This window comes from Eubalaena glacialis, chromosome 4 (assembly GCF_028564815.1).
Source record: "Eubalaena glacialis isolate mEubGla1 chromosome 4, mEubGla1.1.hap2.+ XY, whole genome shotgun sequence".
Taxonomy (NCBI): Eukaryota; Metazoa; Chordata; class Mammalia; order Artiodactyla; family Balaenidae; genus Eubalaena; species Eubalaena glacialis.
In genome coordinates, this window is record NC_083719.1 from 101,280,739 (window position 1) to 101,299,055 (window position 18,317).

General features: G+C 40.0%; 1 protein-coding gene across 1 annotated transcript in view; it reads left to right on the forward strand.

The window, feature by feature from the left end:
* Positions 1 to 18,317, forward strand: part of LOC133089891 (zinc finger protein 474-like) — a 64,709-nt gene that overhangs the window by 16,356 nt on the left and 30,036 nt on the right. Inside the window, exon 2 of the mRNA XM_061188082.1 lies at positions 13,061 to 14,296. Coding sequence (XP_061044065.1) covers positions 13,274 to 14,296 — 1,023 coding nt within the window. The 5' untranslated portion in view covers positions 13,061 to 13,273. The remainder of the gene's footprint in view (positions 1 to 13,060; positions 14,297 to 18,317) is intronic.

Below are 18,317 nucleotides of genomic sequence, written 5' to 3' on the forward strand. Positions count from 1 at the left end.
ACCACAGTGCATTAGGTAGAGTTCCCTGTGCTATACAGTATGTTCCCATCAGTTGTCTGTTTTATACATAGTATCAATAATGTATATGTGTCAATCCCAGTCTCCCAATTCCTCCCACCCCACCTCTTTCCCCCTTGGTATCCATCCAATTGTTCTCTACGTCTTTGTCTCTGTTTCTGCTTTGCAAATAAAATCATCTGTACCATTTTTCTAGATTCCACATATATGCATTATTATACACTATTAGCTTTTCTCTTTCTGACGTACTTCACTCTGTATGACACTCTCTAGGTCCATCCACATCTACATCTACCCAATGTAGATCCATTGGGTCTACAAATGACCCAATTTTGTTCCTTTTTATGGCTGAGTAATATTCCATTGTATATATGTACCACATCTTCTTTATCCTTATCCATTCATCTGTCTGTGGACATTTAGGTTGCTTCCATGTCTGGCTATTGTAAATAATGCTGCTATGATCACTGGGGTACACATATCTTTTCAAATTAGAGTTTTCTCTGGGTATATGCTCAGGAGTGGTATTGCAGGATCATATGGTAACTCTATTTTTATTTTTTTAGAGAACCTCCATACTGTTCTCCACAGTGGCTGCATCAATATACATTCCCACCAATGGTGTAGGAGGGTTCCCTTTTCTCCACACCCTCTTTAGCATTTATTATTTGTGCTCTTTTTGATGATGGCCATTCTTATTTGTGTGAGGTGATACCTCATTGTAGTTTTGATTTGCATTCCTCTAATAATTTGTGATGTTGAACATTTTTTCATGTGCCTTTTGGCCATCTGTGTAGGTCTTCTTTGGAGAAATATTTAGCTCTTCTACATAGTCTGTCTTCTTCTTAGTCATAAATTATTTGTTGTGATGTTTCATGCTGCTGTTCTTCAGCTTCACAACTCTTTCTCAGTGTCCTTTCTGCTTTAGCAACCATTGCTGTTATCTTTTCCAAGAGAGGAATTGTGATTGAACCAGTTCATCTGTTCATGTCCAGCCATGTCATAGACTACTGGTGAGCCTATGATGGATAGCCCTTGTCCAATGCCCAAGGTCTGACACAATCAGCTTGGGTTGGGGATCAGGAGTTGAATAATATGCTACAGTACATGACCACCCAGGGCCACCTATCCGGTGAGGGGGTGGGGCAGGTTTCCTTAGCAGAGGCTGAGTATGACAAGCACCATAATTATAATATTTCATACTGCTTTGATCTGATAATTTTAGAAAATGTACTCATATTTCCCATAATTTTTCAGTATTTTTTTTCCTTTTCAGGACTACAGGTCGGATTGTCTTTTAATGAAATATGAATAAAATGTTATTTGAATTAGCTGCAGAATGAAAACTTTGGAATTCATCAGAATATTTTTAAAAAGGAAGAATAATTTTAAAAATCTATAGTTAGTCTTCTAATTACATTTTTCAGCCTGCAGGATTATTTATGAAAATATGGGGCAGAAGACCTATTAGAACCATATAATAACAATTATGATATCATACTTACCACCTACCAGACAGTGTGCTAAGCATTTTATCTTACTTTTAATCCTCATAGTAACTCTGCAAGGTATTACCATCCTACCAAACATAAGGTGAAATTGAGGCACAGAGAGGTTACATATCCCGCGATTCTGTAGCTGATAGACATTTTGGAGCAAGTGTTTAAAATAGACCTGAGTTTATTGCAGAAGTACTTTAAAATGGAGATTAACAGAGTTTTACTGGGTTCTTGGTGTAAGCTACTTTTTCTGCTTTTACTTAGCAAATTAGACTGAACCAATGTATTTGAGAGCTTGCTTGAACTTGGACTCTATTTCCCAGATGTGTTAGTGAAATCTTGATTAAGATTTTAATGACCTGAACCCATGACACACAGAAAGAGGCATGGGAATTGATTTAGCATCCAAAGGGAAGATGCTGTTGTAAATAAACTCTTTCATTCTTGAAGCTCTGTCTAAATGCAGCAAAATTCTACAGCAGAAGTTCACTTTCTAGTCCAGAAGTATTTGTCAAGATTTTTAGCAAAAATGTTTAGACATATGTCAGCTACTAGTAACATAAGATGGGACATGGAGCTAACTGCCTGAAGCAACATTAAACAGGATTTCAGAATTGGAAGGAGCATACAAGTCTGGCTCTGTGTAGTATACATAGTCTCAAGAAGTTAGGTATAAATTGCATTTAATAAATCAGAGGGATCTATTTTCCTACTAAAAGTTTACTTGCAGAGTAAACTCTGCAATGGATCCTTTTAGGAAACCAAAGAACTTCCTTTGCCTAGTCTTTAAATGTTAAATGTTGATGTTCTCCAGATTTCCTCACTCATGATCTTTTTTCAGTTGTATGTTATATATAAGAAACTCTATAAAAGTTCCCCATTTCCTATAGGGAAATCAAAATTCTTGAGATTAGTTATAAGGCTTTCCATAATTTGTTCCCAGTATACCTTCCCAATTACTTATATAAGTTATTCACCATTCTTTTCCCTTTCTCACTTTACCTACTACCCACCTTACTGCCCATCTACACACACGCACACACACACAAAACCACTCACATCCATCTACAAACTCATATATACACATCCATTTACATACTCATATCCAATATCCATCTACACACTCACACCCACACACCCATATACATACACACTCACACTCTTCCACTCATACCTATTCACACCCTCCCAATCACTGACACCCATGTACATATACACATTCACTTACATCCATACACATACCACATCTAACAATTCATACATCTATCCATACACTCATATCACACCCATCCACTCACAGTCATGTACATACCCACACCTATCCACTCACCATCTACACACTCACATATACATACGCTCACACTCATACACATACATTCATATATATACCTGTAATCTCACCCATCTGCCTTCCCATTTGCTCAAAGTAATCCTTATGTCAAAGTGGCATATTCTGATTCCTACAATTCTAAATAAGAAATGACTCTACAAAATGGAAATGTGTTTTCAGCTCAGACTCGAAACTGGAAGTAACCCTTTCCACCCAGGAAGGGTTTAAACATCCACCTCCAATTGTTAGAGAAGGTTGACTGAGGTCCTGAGGACAGAGTCAAAATGAGAGAAGGAAAATATTATGCATGCAGCACTTTGACAAGAAATAGAGTCAGTTAACCAAGAGCAGAGTGTATTAAAGTCAAGTTTCTGAAGATAATAGTTAATAAAGACTCTACCAGTTGTAAATATGCAGATACAGAAACAAAGAATACAGTCAAAGAGGACAGGGGAGAGCAAGCTTGAAGTGTGTACAGGAAAGACACATAGACCACACAGAGGAGAATGCAAAATCGGAAGGATTATTTCTTCAGTCACACTGGTTGAGGATTCTCACAAGAGCTAGAGAGAGATACTGGAACCCATTCTATAATGTTATGTGAATATTTATGTTTTCGTTACTATAGAGTAAATTGAATTATAATTCTCATTGTAGAGGGCTGACTGGGGCTTCTCAGCAAGGCCCCTGGGATGGAGTCACTGTGGTGGGGTTTCCAATGGAGATTAGAGCTGGGTGACCCTGAGCTGACTATTAAGATTCTAGGTCACAAGGGGGCCAAAACTAGTTGAGCAACATCTTTGCAGAAGGCTCCATTCACAATGCTGATCTCTTTCTTTTGGGGTCTTCTATTACTGCCTTAGCAAAATACCATAAAATAAGCAGCTTAAAAGAACCCCAATCCATTATCTTATCATTCTGTAAGTCAGAAGTCCAACATGGGTGTCCTGGGGTAAAATCAAGGTGTCAGCAGACTGTGTCCCTTTTCGAAGACCCTGTGTTTGTTTCCTTGTCCTTCCCAGCTTCTAGAGCCACCCACATTGCTTGCACACAGCCTCTTCCCTCCACTTCTTTTAAAGTCAGCAATGACTACTTGAATCCCTTTTTCCTTCAGTTGTCCCATCTCTTTCACTAGATGGGGGAAAGTTTCTCTACTTTTGAGAACTCATGTGATTAGATTGGTCCCGTCACGTCTCATCCTGCTTTCTCCAGAATATAATGGAGTTGAAATATAAGACACACTTTTCTAGTGGTGAGCTGGTCTGTGTCTTCAGAGCAAATTAGCAGTGAGGTCAACCACAGGATGCCGTGTTCTTCACTCCCTTGCAGATGGCACCTTGTCCTTAATGTGCTGGGTTGTCCTTCTAGACTTAAAGTGGAGACAGACAGACAATGGGAACAATGAAACAAAGAGAAAGAGAGCACAGGCAGTGGGAGAAAAGAAGCCTGCTGAAAACACAAGAAACAGTAAAAAACAGCATTCACAGAATTGATTTTAAATTGAATTCTTCCAATCAAATGTTCCAATCTTTCCGATCCTAGGTGTGACTTAAAATACACAGAGATCTTCCTTTTGTTTATTAAAGGAAAAGAGAACAAAGCAGTTGATAGTCTCACTGACTTCCTTGCTATTTGATACTTATTGGGCATGGGGTGGAAGGAGGTTTTCAGTAAACTTTAAACCACAAAAAATTTAAACTACAAACTAAGAACGTTTGCAAATAAAGAGCTGTCACCACATTTTATGTTTGGCCTGGGCTCTGGGGACGTGGAGAATGAACAAGTTTCTCCTAGACACCAAGAGACTCCTTTTAGTGGTTTTCTCCAGCAGGGGATAGCCTTTGTAAGATTTCCTGAGCAATGAGAGGTTGTAGTGGAGGATTCTAACCATCGACAAGTTCAAACCATCTGGCCTGTGAAAGAGTTCCTTGTTCACAAAGTTCAGAGATGTTGAATGAATGACAATAGCTTTTTAACGACTTATTTACATAGGAGGATGAGAGATGTGGGGAGAAGAGCAACAGAAAGCCCCTGTTCAGGAACAGCCTTCAGCTGGTGGGCGTACCCAAACGACCGAGACTCCAGGGTCACCACCAGAGAAGATATGCTAAACGTATCAGGAAATAAGAGGCACATTCATTTACACAAAGCAGAAACCCAGCCTTGCCTTATGGGCTCCACCCTGGTTTTGACTTTCTTCCCAGGGACTTTCCTCAGAAACAGCTTTGCGTAGAGAGAGCATTATTAACAAAGGGTGTTGATGTCTTTAACGAATGGTAATGATGATCAGTTTAAGTGTTAACCAGGCTTTGGGAGGCACCGACCTCCTGGAGGTGGGTAGAGCTAAGGCACAACTTTGAGGCTCTTGTAGGACAAGTGGATGATGTGGTTAAAAAAGGTTCCTTCAGAATACAGTGAGGCCCATCTGTCTTATGCCAATCTATCTTGGCCAAGAAGATCCCATCAAGGGCAGCTATATTCTTCATTGTGTTTGTTTCAGCCTGGAGGCACTAGTCTAGTAACTGCACTTCTGACACTAATACTCTGTGGCATGGAAGTCTTTGCCAAAGATATTGCACTGAGTTAGCTCTCTGAGACAGTAAATCAAGAGTGTGAAGACGGTGGGAACTCTGTGCAAGCATATCACATGATGGGAACTGGTAAACAATGAATCTATTTGTAATTCTTTTTAAAATTTAATACTGAAACAAGGGTATCTGTAGTTTTTTCCCCCATTATTTTTGATCATAATACATCAAATTTAGACACTTAATGGATATTGGATATCTCATTCTTTATGAGAAGGAATTACTGTACTGTGCTGTTCTTATACATTTTCAGTTTAAACTAACATAGATGATACTTGAGAAAATGGTCAGCTTGGCAGAAAGAAAAAGTTCACTGAATTCTATAATCCCTGCAAGGAAGAATAAGTCTCTTAGGAAGTATTTCCAGCCCAAATCTTGGAAATGTAACAATAGTCTATATTATTAATAGCCTATTTATGGTTCTTTTTATTGACTGGTTCTTTCTTAATCTAATAACTTAAGATATCCAACATTCCTCATCTGGGAAATCATTTAATGGTAAATCAAAGGCCACTGACTAAAGCAGAAGAGTAGCTCTTATTATACCAATGGATAACTAAATAATTATGGGAATGCTTCCAAAAAGTTCAGATGGTTTCCAAAACACATTTCTTGCCTGTTTGTGTTTTTCTTTTTCCTTTCTTTCTTTCTTCCTTTTTTTTTTTTTTTCCTTCTATCATCTCTCCTGTGGCTGATCTAAACACAGGCTGCTTGATTATTTTTTTCTTTCTGAAATTAGGTTCATCATTTCCTATGACCCTTTAATAATGTACAAAAATTCCTTCTCAGGTCACTGGTTCTTTTCTTTTTTGCCTTGGATATTTCCCTCCTTCCTTGAACCAAGTATTTCATCCTGACTCAACTCTCATTAGGAAGTTTCCCTTCTGAATTTTTACCAATAAGTACGTCATGTTTTTAGTAGTTATCTCCCATAGAAAAGACTTCAACTGGGTTCTCAGTTTTCCGAGGGCAAGTGCTCCTTATAGTGATTTTCAAATATTTAACTGAGGGGAAAAATGGAGGAAAAGGGCATTTTAAAGCTAGAATCACAAAAGGTCACAAACTCAAATGAGTTTGAGAATCAAGCATGAATTGTGAATTGAACAAGGGACTGATGAGAAACTTTGCAAGAGTGAAGATTGGCTGTCCGATCTATAGGTTCAGCCCTTACTCAATATCCCAGCTTATGTTCGATGTTGCCACGTTGGAAGATGGGCTCTAGGCCTGATCTTCCAATTTTTCAAAAGAAACCAAAAATCTCAATTTTGTGTGACATCTCTCAATTTTAAAATAATGGCAACTAATTCAAACATTTTTAACTCTATGCAGGCCAAAAGGGGCATATCTATGAGCCAAGTCTGGCTTATGAAACATTTCTTTAAAGTCTTGAAAAAGAGCTATTGGAATAGAGTTATTTTATTGGAATCGAACTATCCCAGATGTCAGAAAATATGGCATGTAGATTTGTTTGTTATTCAGTGGCCTGACTCTCCCAGTTTTTTGTCTATCCTTTGAATTTCTATACTTTATAGGCCTCTAATGCGACTATCCTGGTGGTTTCCATAACCAGTTCTCCATCACTCCAAATGTCAATATTACAATTACACAGTCATACCTGTGTGACATTTATGACTCTTGAGTACTCTGTGATTTGGATACTCAATATAGAGTGAAAATTACAGGCTCGGTCTAATAATAGCTTTCATAGGGTGATATTATGAGCCTTAACATAAAATGCCCTTGCAGAAGGCTCTACTTGGAAGCATAAAGAGTGCATTTCTCCCATTTTTGGTTTTCATAGCTTTCCTAACACCATAGACTATTATGTCTACACCTGACAATTAGATGGAATAAAAGTGAAAGAACTTATATCTTGGTTTAAAATTCTTCACAGTGAAGGAGAGACAAGGAAGGGGAAATTTTTCATTAGCTATTCAAAATCAGCCTGGGAATGTCAGTATGGACACCCAGATTCCCTAGAAGTCATGCCTCAGGCTAAATAGCTTTTCTGAAAGTGTTTCCATTTTTTACCTTTCAAACACTGCTCCTGTCTTTCCCAAGCCCTACCACCTCCAGTTCCCAGTTGCTCTTTTGTCCACGCATATCAGAATTACTGAGGACTGCAAATGCCACTGGCCCAGGAGCTACCCAGAAGGGAGTACAGAGAACCAACCAGGGTGACTGGACCAGCTCCCCTCAACACTTCCTGGTCATCTCTGATCTATGAATGGGATTGCCTTACTCTGACTCCCTTTGTGGCTGCGGTGGCCTTATGGCTGGGTAGTCAGTACAGGAAGAGTATCATATAAAATTAAGAAGAATATGAATATGCCTAAAATGGCAGGTTTCCCCTTATGATATAATTCAGTTGATCACAATGGAAGAGCAACATTTTCTAGCTCTTGAAGGCTAGTGATGGTGTAAACATTATAAAGATATGTTTTCAGTGGTCTGAACGAGTTGAGGGTTGAATATTAAGCATCATATTATTTTCTAAGATGCTATGAAATAATTCATTTGAGTTTATTGCAATAGTAAGGTAATATGCAGCTTGAATATCACAGATTTTTATTGCTTATATTCTGAGAGTGGCTGTATCAGTCAAGAGACAGAAACCATACCAGTTATTTAAACAGAGAGAATATAAAGAGTTGTTAACCAGGAATGAAGTTGTTACCTAGGTAACTAGCAGAGTAAAAAGAGAGAACTATTGTATAAGGGCGGTGGCAGCTACCATTCCTAGGGCTGAAGGATCAGAGGGAAGAGGTTTGAATTATTACGACTTAGCAACTTCGAAGAAGCACCCTATGGAGCTGAAAATCCGATTTCCAAAGAGGAAGAACAGACTGGCTGATGGCGCTGTCTGCTGGGGGAGGGGAAATCAATCTGATTTGCAAACGTTGCAAAAACTGTAAACTGGTTTCAGCTACTGCTACAGGAAAGAACTGCTTTTGCTGAGATAAAGAAGTATTGCTGGGGTGGTATTCACAAGAACCAAAAACAGGCAGAAAACCCTTTAAAAAGGCACAAGTCTTCTCTCTCCTCTAACCTCACATTTTCCCCCCATTACCAGTATTGGTAAATCGTAATGCAAGGCTGGCTGGCAAAGCAGAAATGGGGTGTGCAGAGTCTCAGTGCCAGCACCGCAAAGATGGATATAGGAAAGAGAGTATGGAATACAGAGACAATGCATTAATAACTGGCACAACGATGATGCCTCCTAGCTCTTTCAAACTCTCATGGGAAAAAAAAATAGGATTCTATCCTTCTGAAGCAAAATGTCAATTAATTTTTTTTCTTAAAAAAAAAAAAAATTCCGGAAAAGGAAATATTGTGAATCAGTTCCTTAAGAACCATTGGTTCAGTATGTAAAGTGTCAAGCTTTTTTATTTCTGATTTTTAGGAAAAAGTGTATATTTAATAAGTCAATTTTACCTCATAAAACCTCTCCGTTTTTTTCCTCATCAAAAAAAGGTCCTGAAATTTGAAATGTCACTATTAGATTCATTTTGTGCCTAGATAATGACAACTATTAAACTATAACTCAGTGTTAGGTTTTCGCGTGAGTAAAAGACTCTTAAAAATTGGCTAAAATACAAATAAACATTTATTTCTCTTATGTAAATAAGGCCCAAGGAAGGCACTCCAGAGCTTCTATTGATGGCTCTAATATTATCAGGGACCGAAGTTCATCAACATCTCTACTCTGTCATGTCAAGGGTTACACGAATGTAATCTGGCCCAAGATGGCTGCTAGAGCTCCAGCCATCAGTTATCAGTATGAAGGAAGGGCAGAGGAGCAGGTTGTGTCCCCTACTTTTCAATAAGAGTTTTTACAAGTGCCACATAATATTTCCACTAGCTACAAAGAAACCTGTAGACTTTTGGCTGGGAAATCATGTGCCCAGCTAGAAAGTGGGGCTCTGTTAACTTGAGAGAATTTGCACAGAGTAACTATTGGTAGGGAACTAGCTGTCTCTGCCAGACTCTGGGAGGGATATTACCTCATCGATCATAATTCTTGGTGTAAAAGAGTCTATTAGCTCTTTTCTGAAAGCAAGATTTCATTGGTAAGGAAGACTGGAGTGTATATGAGGGTACCAGGCAGGGGAGGCTACTGAATGGGGTGGATGGAGGATATTGAAGACAAACCTCCTCTATTTTATAATTTTACTCAGAGCCAGCATAAGTCCCAACTCCACCTTTCTTATTTATTCATTTGTCCATTTAAAGAATTTGGATTCTATACTAACAGAGAAAAGGTCATGTATCACATGTTTATTTTGTTTCAAAGAGCTAAATTATTTTTCAAAAGACTTCATCACACTTCTGCTTGTGTTCTTTCCCCTCTCTTTTAGAGAAACACCTCCTAATGCTAAGATAGGTTTTGGATTTTCATGGTTATTATATTCATCTTTGTGAGTTTGTCTCTCCCTTCCCATGAACACCAAAGGGCATGGAAAAATGGCATCATATTGATAAAACGCCTTCCAAGACATTCTTTAAACAGTCTATTTGCAAATATGGTCAAAATGAATAATTCAGGCCAGTTGGAGTGAACATTTCTCCATGGATGCTTGGGGTGAAACTGGCTGGCTTTGCAAAGTGGTTCTCTTTATAAACTAGCAACATTGCTTTACGATGTATCTGGGTGACAGGCCAAATTCTTAAGTGATTTAAGTATATGTATTTAGTATTTTCCAGCACTCTCACTTTTAGAACTAACTTATAGGATAGAGCAGCTGACTATGCTGTGCCTTGTCACATTGCCTTAGCAGAATCACTGGCAGAAACATCATAAATTTCTCCAGTTCCCCCAAATTTCACTCGCTTCTAGCTACCTCATCTTCCATACATTGATCCATTTAACCACAATAAGACAATTTTCAGGAGGACACTGGAGGAAGAAAGAGGATGATTAAAAAAGAAAAGATGAAGATTCAATAGGAATTTTATGATGCTTTGTCATTTTTGCTGCAGAGAAAATATTTGTAGTGCACAAGCACCTGCATGCATAAAGGTCCATCCCTAATCAAAATAGTGACAGGGCTGCAAACTGAATGCCATCTGACCTCTTTGGGAAGCCTTCACTTTCACCCTGCAGCCAATTCCCCTCACCCACCACCTGCAGCTAGTAGTATAGACTTTTATTAAGGATATTGGTGAGATCAGGAAAGGATTATGTATTGCACACCACACAGAGAAAAACTTCATCTAGAAAACCATTCACAGCAAAATAAAATGAACCCTATCACTTAAGGAAAAATGCTGTCTTCAGTAACCTCAGTTTCTCACCTGCTTTTTCCATCTTGGAGATTTCTCTTCTTCTGTGCCCTATTCCCCTCCTCCCTTTCACCTCTTCCTTCTTCTAAAAGGGAGCATAAAAGCAGGTGAGAGCTTAGTTACCTTCCCATGGGGCATATGAATCGTACATTAAAACAGGGATAAAAAACTTAGGAGAAGAAGCTCTGCCGGTGGAATTTTAGGCAGAATGAATAATGGAAAGAGTCGAGCATTGGAGCCAAAGAGAGCTGGAATTGATTCCCAGTTCTGTCATTTAGAAATTGACTGTCTTGGGCAAGTTACTTGTCTTTTCTGAGTCACAGTTTCTTCATTTGTAAAAAGAAAATAATAATACCTGCCTCATAATCTTTTGAGAATTAAATGAAATTATGTAAATGAAAATTAGTACAATATCTGATGCATAGTTGGCACTCAATAAATATTAGTTCTCTTACTTTATGATTAGGGAGATGGAGGAGGTGTTGGGGCAAGTCATGGGGCTTTCTCAGAATTCTCATCTCCAGGGAGCAGTGTGGGGAAGGGGGAAGACTGCAAGCAAGTTTAGGGAAGTAAGCTCATTTGATCGCATTGATTTTTCCAATCTGTCTCCTTAAGTACTTTTACTGTCTGCAACTTCCTGGTATCAAGGACAATGGGAAACTGAACCAGGAGATCCTTGGTGAACAAGAAGTCAGAACCAAAAAAACAGAGTGGTTTGGAGGATTATTTCAGTCATGTGCTGTTTAAAACCTGATGAAATAATTTTACTGGATTCTTTGTGTTCTCTAGAGCCATTTTCTCTTTGGATGGTGATGATCAAGTGATAAATTTTGTTTCTTCAAGCTTCATTTTCTGTGTTGGTCATTCTGTTTGGGGCCAACACATTCTTTTGTCACATGTGTTAACATCACTGTCTTAGGATCTGTCAAAATGAAGAATAACTTCCTTTTCTGTGCCAGACCTGATTTGATAGCCTTAATTGCAAAGATTTAGACCTTTCTTGGCACCAAAATATGGGAACTGGGTGCATATCTCACAGCTCTTTTTGTCCCTTATCAACTGCAATGCCCAAACAGTGTTTTGATATTACCAGCACGGCTGTCCTTGCTGTGCCTGAAGCCGTGTCTGCTGTGGTCTGCAGGGTCCAGCCTCAGAGCAGGTGTTGCTCCCTCCGTGAAGAGGAGCCTCTAATCCAGAGTGAGGTCATCCTTCAGGAAATGAAAAAGGTCCTAAGACTTTTGAAAATTATCTTTCTTGAGCTAGATTGTAGACCTGGGATAAAACTGACTCATGCCTTTACCCGAGGTAAAAACTCCTTTGGCTTCTGACCATAATGAGATCTTATCAGCCCTTTCTTCTGGTTTAATAAAATTGTTGGCCATGTTTTTTACAAAAGGTATTTTGAAGATGATAGATAATATCTATACGGAGATATATCTATATAAAACAAGAACGTGAACACAATAGCTATAAAAAGAGCATCAAGTGAAGTCTGAGCATCTTCATCCCAGGAAAGATGTACAGATATACTACCAGGAAGAGTATAGCCCTGGGTTGCATCCTTGGCTTGACAGTTATGACCACAATTTAATAATACTCCAGTGCCATGATGAAGAAGAGTGGATACCTGGTAGGTTACAAGAAGTTTACCTCTCTCTGATGGTTTCCCTGATAATCCTCCTATTCACTATTGAATTACTTCTTCTGCCGGTTCTTAACCCTAGGCCCATGGACACTCAAACATTCTAGCATAGTACTATAGCTCAAGTAAAAGATAAATCACAACTAAAAATATTTGATAAATTATTTCAATAAAATTCGTTTCACTTGTACTAGTAAGAATTTTATTTTTTGCTTTTAAAATTATTATTCTGGGAAGAGGTCCCTGGGCTTCAAAGAACTGACAAAGGATTCCATGGCACTAAAAAGAATCCCTAAGGTAGTGGAAGGAGGTCTTTTTACATGATCTGCAGTTTCATTAATTTAATTTTCAGAGGCCTTGGTTCTCTCCTCCATGATCTCACCACCATGCCTCTTGGTTTGTGCCATATATGTCTGTGATGTGCTATTAATGTCCATCTTCCTTTGGGCAGAACACTACTTTCAACACAGTAACAGTGCAATTCATAATGGAAATTTTTTTCGTATTTATTTCAACATTTACTGAACAAATCCTAAGTGCTAGTTACTATGCTAGCCAAAGAGGATACTAGGTCAAAAAAAAAAAAAAAAAATCACGGTTCTTTATCAACTTAAAATCTAAGTGTGTGTGTGTGTGTGTGTGTGTGTGTGTGTGTGTGTGTTTGTATGTAATAACTTCTTGACTTATACTTCCCCTGCAGATCTTGGAGGCATCTGAGGTTTCATGGGGACTTTCCAGCATTCCAGACTGCTGCCCTGCAATGAAGCTCTGAGTCACTGTCTTTGGGTCTAAGGTACTGGCTACAATGTGGAACCCCAGAACAGCCAACCTGACTAACCTTCACTCTAAGCAGAAGCCCAAAATATGTCTGGCCTGAAATCAGAGCAAGCACTCGAGAAAGACTTCTTTGTTAATGGAAAGAGGAAAGGAGAAAAGGGTTTCCAACACGTTGCAACAGTCTTTCCACCTTTCTGAAGAGCCCACCTTCCTTATAAACCAAGCTGTTCTATCTAGTGCATCCCATTCTAGCTTTTTGCCAGAAATAGAGCATGTCAATCCTGGTGAAAAAATAAAGACGAACCCTCAGAAAAATAGACCTGGAACTGTAATACTCCTAAAACGGTCCAGTAGGAGGATTATGTCGGAAAGTCAGCCCAGCCCCCCTGTGATCCCATCTCGCAGGCCCGGGTTCCAGGTGTGCTATATTTGTGGCCGAGAATTTGGGTCCCAATCGCTTGGCATTCACGAGCCCCAGTGCTTGGAGAAGTGGCGTACTGAAAACAGCAAGTTGCCCAAGCACCTGAGGAGGCCAGAACCTTCCAAACCACTGCCTCTCAGTGGAAGTGGATCCTACAATCTTCAGGCAGCATTCCAGAGTTCCCAGGCTCAGCTGCTGCCCTGTGAATCCTGTGGCCGCAAGTTCTTGCCAGATCGGCTTCTTGTTCATCAGAGAAGCTGCAAGCCGAAGGGTGAGGGGCCCAGGGCACCAAACCCCAACAGTTCTGATAATCTTGCTGCTCTCAAGAAAGCTTCTGGTGGCATCCCAACCCGACCAAGGGCTCTCATCTGCTACGTTTGTGGTAGGGAATTTGGCACTCTGTCTCTTCCTATACATCAGCCCAAATGCCTGGAAAAGTGGAAAATAGAAAATGACCGGCTCCCCAGGGAGTTCTGCCAGCCACTACCGCGGAAGCCTCAGCCCCTTCCAACTGGACAGTCCAACCAAGAGGGGCCGAGTCAAGCTCAGCTCGTACCCTGCCCAAATTGTAGCCGTACCTTTGCCCCTGACAGCCTTCTGGTACACCAGAGAAGTTGTACAGCTCAACCTAGTGGGCCAAAAGTTCAGGATTTGACATTATGGAGTAAAGGTGGCCTCAAAGAGTCCACTAATTCCAAGCAGCAAAGGAACATGGCAGTACCCACTGTGACTGATAAGGTAATTCGTGCCACATGATACGCACTGGGTGGGTCTAGAGGGTACATTCTGCCTCCAGGGGAATGAGAGAAAAATGTCCCCAGAATCAGCTCCCTCAGCTCCTAGGATGGTTTCTTTCAATGCCTTATTTCTGCCTCAGTGCAGCCTAAGTTGACCCCCTGTCAGACTCCAGGGCTATATCTCTGTTGGCAAAGTAGATATAAAAACACCCTTGCCTGGTGGATTCATAGTCCTCTTCCATTCTGCTGCCTAAAAGAGAGATGGACATCTTTCTTCCTTGATCCCTCATACCAATAATCCTTGGGAGAGACTGTTATTTGAAAATGAGTCAGTAATGCTGTGTCTACATTACAGAGATATAATTCCCATTCCAACAGCCAATATTTATTACTGGTTTATTTTAGTCATCTACCTTAGGAATTCATTTTTGGCAATGCTGGTTATACTGAGTTTATCGTACTAAAATAAAATCTGTGTCAGAAACCCCAAATGACTTTAGCAGTAATTAAACACTGGAGCACTTGCAGAAATAAACATGCTCTAAAATGCAGCATGTTTTCTTTTAACACTTATATGGTTGTAGTATCTGGGGAATTAACCCCAGTGCAGACCCAAAGCCAACTAGGTGTGTTCATGGATCTAGGAAGTGCTCAGTTTCCGCTGCTTCTCTGTACCCTGTGTTTGGGTCAGACACCAGGCCATGACTTGGGCAGTTGTAAATAAGCATGGCCCCAGGGATCCCCAACCTGTATGGGGAAATGTTGTTGGGCCTTCACCTGAAATTTCATCATCAACCAGGACTGGGGAAGGATGCAAGATAGGGTGTGGTCCATGTGTTTTGTCCTTCCATGAAGCCAGGGAAGTGGTCGTGCTGCCATGTGTCACACCTTACAGAACATCAAGTCATGAGAAATAGGGGGTGGTCAAAGTCTTTTCTCAGTGACTTGCTACTTGAAATGTCCCACCTGCAGGGTTCTTTAAACGAACTATTCTCAGGAAACTAATGTTACCCAAGCTATTGCAAAAATTAAACCAGAGGGATTGGGGGATGGGTAGCCATACTTCATTTTTTTACCCAATTTTTCTTTGTTACTTCTTTTATTGCATTACTTTGGCAAATGTCGGGTACTTTTTCCTAACTTCTATGTTTAAAATGAAATCTTTGAATGAGATCTTTCACTTACTGGTTTAGAAGTTTCCAAGACAGTGATCCTAAAGCTGAAGAGTCAGACTAACGGGCATTATTTTCCGATGAACTTGAAAAAGAACAGCTAGTTTCTTTGCCGAATGAAAACCCAAACTCGTGAGTGTGGCATGGGCTTCAGGCTGGTCTCATAAACATGAACTGTTTTTCTCATCTTCTGGCTGTTGCTTTTCTTTCAAAACGTGTGGGGTCTGGATTCAGTGAGCAAAAGAATCCATGTCTTAGAGCCACAAATCTGAAACTCCGTTAGTATTCTGACTTTCAGCCCTGTTTCCTGATTGTATGCATTTGCTTTAAATGTTCTCATTGCAGATCTCAAGATAGGAAAGAGTGGGGTCAGAATTCTTGTGCTTGTTGCTGTAACACGTACTTTGTGCTCCCAAGAGTGGAGCCAGCAGGCTGAGCATAGCATGTTCTCACTCAGTCACGACTGCTGAGAGAGGCTGGCCTGGGCCCCCGGCTTCACAAGAGGACACCCCTGACTCACTCAGTCATCTGGAGGGGAGAATGTCAGGAGGAGAGGCCAGTGAGGGCTGTCGGTGACTTGCGCTTTTAGATCAGAGTAGAGGGAGTCCTTTGGAACAGGGGCATCTAGAGGACATGGCTCTGTCAGAGTATGACCAACTCTGCTCCCGACCTGAAAAGGTGCGTGTCAGTGAGAAACTGGCACCCACTGCCGTCAGATGTGTGCTGGCCCTTTTGGGGACCACACAGGCTTTAGTGGAGGGCATAGAAATGTCATCCAACATAGGGTCCCTTTAGCTGCCAGATTTGGAGCAAGCTTGGGTTCATTAAAATGGAGGAAACTCCTAGTCTTCTGAGAGGCATAAGATCTCTTGAACCAACAGACTTTATCCCTTCCCTTGAAAAGACATTTGCCACTGCATTGTGCTTTCAGCAGAAAGCCTCTCCTGGGTAGTGTAGTTTTCTCTTTTGGTTGCATTTTGACCCTATCTATTGCTGTTTTTCTATCTTTGTATCATTTAAGATTTAGATAGTGCAGTGAATCATTCATTTCCATAAAGATCACTGCCTTGTGCATTATTAGATTTCAGAATTTCATCTGCCTGTGGCGGCCAGCTTTTGGCTGACTGTGAGACACACGCATTGTTTTTTCAATTCAGATGTTCGCTTCCTCTCATGTCAATCAGAACAATTTCCCTCTAGAATCCTTGATCTGACTTCAGATTAGAATCAGCGATCTTGCCCAATGTTCTCAGGGGGCTCAATCTTGTAGTGAACTCAGGTGAGAAAAATATTTTCAGAATCATGATCACAGAACTTGGAAACAACTCATTGCAGTTGGGCAACAATGACTGTTTCGCTGGCAGAGTGGATTACCCTCCGCTCGGAATGTTCCTCCTACATAGATTGGCTCAGTTCTCTGATGACACAGATGCTCCTGTTATCCTTCAATCAAATCTAAACAAACAAACGCTGCTAAGACGATCCTCCTCCAAGTCGTCGATGGGCATTCTGTGCCAGCTCTGCTTTGCCCTCTCACCACTGAATGGACTTGAATTGTTCCTTTGCTTCTCATCCAAAATGCAGGGCTGAATTCACTCTCTCTGATCTCACAATGAAGTTGTGAAGGATCCCAAGCAGCATGTAAGAGGAATAAAACCCTTGATGCAGATTTTTATTTACAAGGACCTAGAGTTGGTCATACAGGGTGAAGTAAGTCAGAAAGAGAAAAACAAATACCGTATGCTAACACATATATATGGAATCTAAACAAACAAAAAAAAATTGTTCTGAAGAACCTAGGGGCAGGACAGGAATGAAGATGCAGATGTAGAGAATGGACTTGAGGACACGGGGAGGGGGAAGGGTAAGCTGGGGTGAAGTGAGAGAGTGGCATGGACATATATACACTACCAAATGTAAAATAGATAGCTAGTGGGAAGCAGCCGCATAGCACAGGGAGATCAGCTCGGTGCTTTGTGACCACCTAGAGGGGTGGGAGAGGGAGGGTGGGAGGGAGACGCAAGAGGGAGGAGATATATGTATACGTATAGCTGATTCACTTTGTTATACAGCAGCAACTAACACACCATTGTAAAGCAATTATACTCAAATAAAGATTTTTAAAAATAAAAAATAAATAAAAGGTGTGACTGCCTGAGGTGTTGCTCTCCCATTACATGGTGTCAGAGCAACATCAAACTCCCCTTTTTGCCTCTAAAAGAAGGAAAGCCTGAACAAGCAATATCCAATTTAGCAAGATTTTAAAAGTAGTGTTAATTCCAGGTGAAATTTGATGCATAATATGGAAAACTATAGATTATCATTTTAAATTTTAATATTGCATTTATTTAATGCAACCCTTTGATGTCTGTTTTAGCAAGCAATGGTCTACATAATGCTAGAAGTATACAAGAATAGAGGCCACTATTACCTCTTATTTTAATATGAGTGAATACATTTTAATATTTGCATTTAATATTTGGGAAAAAATTTCCCTTTTCTATAAGCTGATAGTATTTCATTCTTTGACTTAAGGTCTTTCTGGCTAATTGGAACACAGATTGGCAGAGTTAATTAAATATAACTACAACCTAAAATGAAGCGTTTGTTTAATTACCTTTTATTAGTTACATAATGCTTAGGGTTATTTTCTTAGTATTTTTCTGGTAACATGTGAAACACTGTTTCTAAAAACCCTATACTATATTACAAAACAGGCATTATTTTTCTCTAGGGAATGTCTTTTTTTTTTTTTTTTTAAATAAAAGATTGTCTCTCTGAATGTAGTTTTAAGCTACCTTTGGCATCCTTGATGCTCAGGTTTGAGCTAAAATCCCATCAGACACATCT